The sequence below is a fragment of the Opisthocomus hoazin genome, chromosome 16 (assembly GCF_030867145.1).
Source record: "Opisthocomus hoazin isolate bOpiHoa1 chromosome 16, bOpiHoa1.hap1, whole genome shotgun sequence".
In the NCBI taxonomy this organism is placed as follows: domain Eukaryota; kingdom Metazoa; phylum Chordata; class Aves; order Opisthocomiformes; family Opisthocomidae; genus Opisthocomus; species Opisthocomus hoazin.
The window spans coordinates 16758447-16763717 of NC_134429.1; the positions used below are offsets into that span (position 1 = coordinate 16758447).

The 5271-nt window shown below is 58.0% G+C and overlaps 1 protein-coding gene across 1 annotated transcript; it reads left to right on the top strand.

Annotated features, from left to right (window-relative positions):
• The first annotated feature begins 2951 nt into the window (after positions 1 to 2951).
• On the top strand, positions 2952 to 5116 carry C1QA (complement C1q A chain). The gene is made up of 3 exons (XM_009938466.2): positions 2952 to 3008; positions 3791 to 3962; positions 4100 to 5116. Exons 2-3 carry the CDS (start codon positions 3800 to 3802, stop codon positions 4666 to 4668), a joined length of 732 nt encoding a protein of 243 aa, XP_009936768.2. The 5' UTR covers positions 2952 to 3008; positions 3791 to 3799; the 3' UTR covers positions 4669 to 5116.
• Positions 5117 to 5271: the final 155 nt, after the last annotated feature.

Here is a 5271-nt window from a genome sequence, read left to right on the forward strand (position 1 = left end):
ACCTGCATCCTCTGGCTACCCCAGCGTACTCCCACCTTCCCCTCTGCCTTGGGCTTGGCCCCATTTCATGTCATTGGGGGATCCCTTCCGTCATCCTTGCCCCTTCTCCATGCTGGAGCCTGCTGGTGGTGGTGCTGGTGGGACGCTGCTGGACCTCTATCCGCAGGGATAACCCAGCAGGGCTTCATGACCCCTTGCACCTTCCATCATGGCTTGGCCCTCACTGAGGACCACTTCTCCCTCAGTCTCAGGGGCTGCCAAACTGCTCCCAGCTTGGGGGAATCGTGTCTGTGGCCCCACCGGGGCTGTGTTAGCAGGAGGGACAGGGTCGTTCTGGCTCCCGACGTGCGATCGCAGAGATGCCCGTGGGCTTGCTCCGCAGCCGGACACCCCGCGGTGTGGCCTTTGGGGACACGGGGGTGGCAGGGGGTCTCCCCCAGCCCTCATTTCGGAGCAGAGGAGCGCTGGTGAGGAGGTGACACCGGGCATGGCTGAGGCAGCACTGCCACCTCGTGGCATGTCACCCCACGGCGTGTCACCTCATGGTGTGTCACCCCATGGCATGTCACCTCTTGGCGTGTCACCCCACGGCATGTCACCTTGCGGCGTGTCACCTCGTGGCGTGTCACCTCGTGGCGTGTCACCTCACTGCCCGTGCCATGCTGGCCTCCCCGTGTCCTGCGGCCACCACCCGCTCCCACCCCGATGGGAAGGGGAAGGAGGAGGGTGCCAGGCTGGAGGTATTTTTGCGCTGGCGGATGTGGTCTGAAGAAGCCTCCGGGGTGGCACCGTGCAATGTTGATCCACGGCTCCCCGCAGCCAGCTCTCCTCTGGAGCCCTGGATGTCCCAGCTGCAGAGCAGGAGGAGAAGATGCTCAGAGGATGGGAGAGGAAGGCTTGGCTTGAATGAAGCAGCACTGAAAGTCGAGTGAGTGGGGGCTAAGCACTGCTCAGGAGTCTTCAAGCACTTGCCCAGCAACAGGACAAAGGGCAACAGGTACAAACTGAAGCAGAGGAAGTTCCAGCTGAACACGAGCAAAAACTTCTTCCCTCTGAGGGTGTCAGAGCACTTTAACAGGCTGCCCAGAGGGGCTGGGGAGTCTCCTTCTCTGGAGATATTCAAACCCTACCTGGACGAGGTCCTGTGCAACCTGCTTTAGGTGACCCTGCTTTGGGAGTGGGGTGGGACCAGAAGATCCACAGAGATCTCTTCCTACCCCTATGGTTCTGTGATCTGGAGGACTTGCTGCCTGGACCAGCACCAGCTTCCAGGAGATGCTGGAAACCCGTAACCAGTCCCTTGTACTTCAACATTTGAATGGGGTTAAGGGGACAGTCAGGGACAAAGGACACAGGAACACCAGGACACAGCCATCGATCAGTCCTGGATGAAATGATGAAGTGGTCTCATTTTGGCTGTATATTAACGAAGGGCAATAGGGTAGAAATACAATTTCTGTCCCGAAGCACCGTTTGGTGGAAGGTAGGTCTTTTCAAACTCACCTGTCATCTTTTCTTGACACGATTACAGATCTGGTTGATAGAGGAACTCCGCTGATAAAATAAAATTGCATTTCTTCTGGGCATCTGATTTATTGCAGGTTGACATTTTGATTAAAAATGTGTATTATATTGCATTAAGAGGGCATTTATTCAATGAATTAAAGACCAGCTCAGTGACAGATCTCCAAAGGTAATTATTAATGGGGATGCACTGACGAGCGAAGTTCTGTCTGGCAAGGTTCTCTGGGCTGATTTTTGGTTTCACATTAGTCATTCCCCTTTTCAACTGTTTTGGAAACAATGCAGCACCTTCCCTGGGACCATCCTCTTTCCTTGAACACCCTTCCCTGACCTCCAGCTGCTTCTGCATTTGCTCTGGGGACTCCAACGTCACTTTCTCATGAGGGTGAGTGCAGCTGCCACAGGACTCCTGAAAGCAGACTCCAGGTGGCTGTGGACCAGAAAGCCCCTCCTATCTGCCCACTGCATCCCCAGTGGGGTGCCCTGGCTGGTTCCCTGGGTCAGAACCATAGTCACCTGCTGGGGTCATTGTGGCATGTCTCATCCCACTGCTCCCTGCTGCGCTAAGGCTTGGCTACTGGTGGTATTTTGGGGCTCTTTGGTGGCAGAGCTGAATGTGCATCCCTGGGCACCTTCCCTGGACTCGGTGGTGTGAGGCAGTGGCTTTTTCATTTTGCAGGTCTGGGTCAGGCAATGCACAGCTCCTAAGGTTGCCCACACATGGCTGGTGCAAGGCATGGCCACTCAAAGGGGACCAGAGCAACCCGACTGCCAGAGAGTCCCATCTTCTCCCGCTCTGCTACAGAGACAAGGTCCCCAAACCACTGAAGTGAGGGCAGTGAGAAGGAGATGTTTCATCAAGGATGCTTCAGGCCCTGCTGACCACACAGACACCAACAGCACCTTTGCTGGAGCCCTGCTGTGTCAGGGTGCAGCACCAAGGTGGGCATCTGGAGGGGTCAGCCCGCAGCAGCAGCGATGACAAGGCTGGGTACAAGTGACAGCCACGCTCTGCCCATCGCCCGGACTGGGAGCCACCCAGAGTGATCTGAGCATCCCTCAGATGGCCGTGCCACCTAGGGATGGCATCACCTGTCCCCTCCTGCAGTGACAGAGCTGTGGCATGCCTTCGGGCACCCTCCACCCTGGGGGTGCTTTGTGCCCAGTCACCACCGGTCCCTGTTGCGGGGACCGTGCTGCCGGGCCAGGCTGGGAACCCTGCCGTCCTGCGCTTTTGCTGACCAAGCTGTTCCCGGATTGTGCCCAGCGCAGCCAGGGTGGAGCGTGGAAAGGGGAACAAGCTTCTCTCTCTTGCAGAGAAAGCGACACTTGGCACTTCTCTTCCCCAACCAGGCAAACCACCGTGCATGCACACACAGCCCCCCACCCCACCCCCTGCTCCTCTTCCTCCCTGCTCCCAGGGAAGAGTTTCCAGCCAGCAGAGCTGCTGCTCAGACTGGTCTGTCCTCACCCCCAGCAAGGAGGTAAGTCACCCCCAAGAGCTGAGGACACATGGCTCCTCTGCCACCGCTCTCCAGCCCTTGCTCCCCGTCCCAGTCCTTTCTTCCCTTCCCGCTTCCATAGGGGTTTAAAGTAGGAAAAGGGGGAGAAGATGATGTTGGGGGGAGGGGCTACAGGTATCTGTCCTTGCTCCGTGTGGTTGTGGATATCACTGGGCTCTGCAGGCTCTTCCTGGGCTGAGTACCCCAGGTTTTGGGGTAGGTCTGTGTGCTGAGGACCTCCCTTCTCTCCTCCAGCTCTGTGTGTTGGAGATCTGGATCTCTTTTGCCTGTTTATCCCTTTCCTGCTTACCCCTCCTCTGTCGCGTCTCTTTGCACCCCTTCCTCACTTGTGCTCTCGATCCCATGGGATCACTGCCCTGTACAGCAGTGCTTGCCCCCCAGCACTGGAAGAAGCATCCTCCACATGCATCTGATGTGCGACCACCCATCCCGCAAACCTGCACCAAAGGGTTTACGCCATGCTCCACGTCCTGGGCCCTCTAATCCCACAGCCTTGCCATGGGCACAGGTCAGAGATTTGCAGCAGCATCAACGATTTCGGATCACACAAGGAAACAACCTCAAAATCCTTCCATGAAGTTATTTTCTCCGTTGCGTGTGATGTCCAGCTATCTGTATTGGACAACAGATGGGTGACGTGGTAGATCTGTCCATGCCTCTGAGGAGAGCACTTGCATGTCTGTGTCCAAGGTGCATCTGTGTGCTTGCCTCCATCCCCAGTTCCCCCACCCCTGTCCTTGCAGGGAGGCAGGATGCAACCCGGGCTTTGGCTGGTGACCAGCACCCTGGCAGCAGTGCTGGGCACGGCCCTGCTGGAGGACGACACGTGTCGGGCACCAGATGGCAAGGATGGCTTCCCGGGAATCCCTGGCCTTGACGGGAGACCAGGGCAGAAAGGTGACACGGGAGAGCCAGGTAAGAGGGAGCTGGGGGTGTTCAGTGTGGGTGAACTGGGAGCCCCAAGCCTCTTGGTAGGAGCATCACGGGTTGTGGGAGCAGCTTGGGTGATGCCAGACATGCATGAACTGCTTCTCCTCACCGTCTCTCCCCAGGGAAATCAACACAGAGGACGGGCATCCAGGGACCCAAAGGGGATGCAGGTGAGCCAGGACCTCCTGGCATCCCAGGGAACCAGGGCTACCATGGCCCGCACGGCCCCCCTGGGCCCCCAGGGCAGCCGGGGCCGAAGGGGGACAAGGGCAGTGTCGGCGACATCCTGCAGCAGCCACGTCCTGCCTTCTCTGCCTCGCGGAGGTCCCCACCACTCATGGGCAGGACAGTGGTGTTCGACAACATCATCACCAACCAGGAGAGCTCCTACAGTTCCCAGACCGGGGAGTTCACCTGCCGCGTCCCCGGGCTCTACTACTTCGCCTTCCAGGTGGTCTCCAGCGGGGACCTCTGCCTGAGCATCACCAAGAACAGGGAGCGCGTGGTCAGCTTCTGCGATTACAACAGCCGCAACATCCTGCAGGTCAACTCGGGCAGCAGCGTGCTCAGCCTGGCCGTGGGCGACCGGGTCTCCGTGAGCACCGACCCTGCCAAGGGCAAGATGATCTACAGCGGCTCCGAGGCAGACAGTGTCTTCAGCGGCTTCATGCTTTTCCCACAGGCGGGCTGATGGACCACCAGTCCAGACCTGCTTGGCACCAAAGCATCGTGGTGTGTGTGCCCGCATGTGTTTTCCCCCCGGGAGTGCATGGGATGGTTTAGTACCGCAGCAAATGGGGATGGTCTCAACCTGAGCCACCAGACAGATCTTGTGCTTCCACCAGTGTCACAAAGTGGCCGGGCTGTGGGTCATCACTGCAGCAGCGAGAGACCTGCTAGCAGTTACCTCCATGCAGAGCCTGCCCACTCCATCCTGGAGGCAGAGGACTCCTGGCCCCAGCAGCCCTCTCTGCTCCTGGGCACTCAGACCCCACACTGGAGGGGACCAGTTGTCACTGGGGCCATTCACCAGCTGTGGGTCTTTATTTCTGAGTGGGAAATCACTGCGTGCCACTGCTTCTGCTACATTAACCATTGCAAACGCCGTTCTGGTACAAGACCACCACTCCCTCTCACACCCTCCCTATCAGTAGAAGTAAATCCTTCTTCCACAACAGCCGCTTGGATATTCTTTCCTATTCATGTGTCTTCTCCAAACCATGAATGTCCTGGGCCCCTTCCTAAGCTGCCTGGGGAGAGAGGCGATCCCAGCTTGCCCCTGGCCAAGCATAGA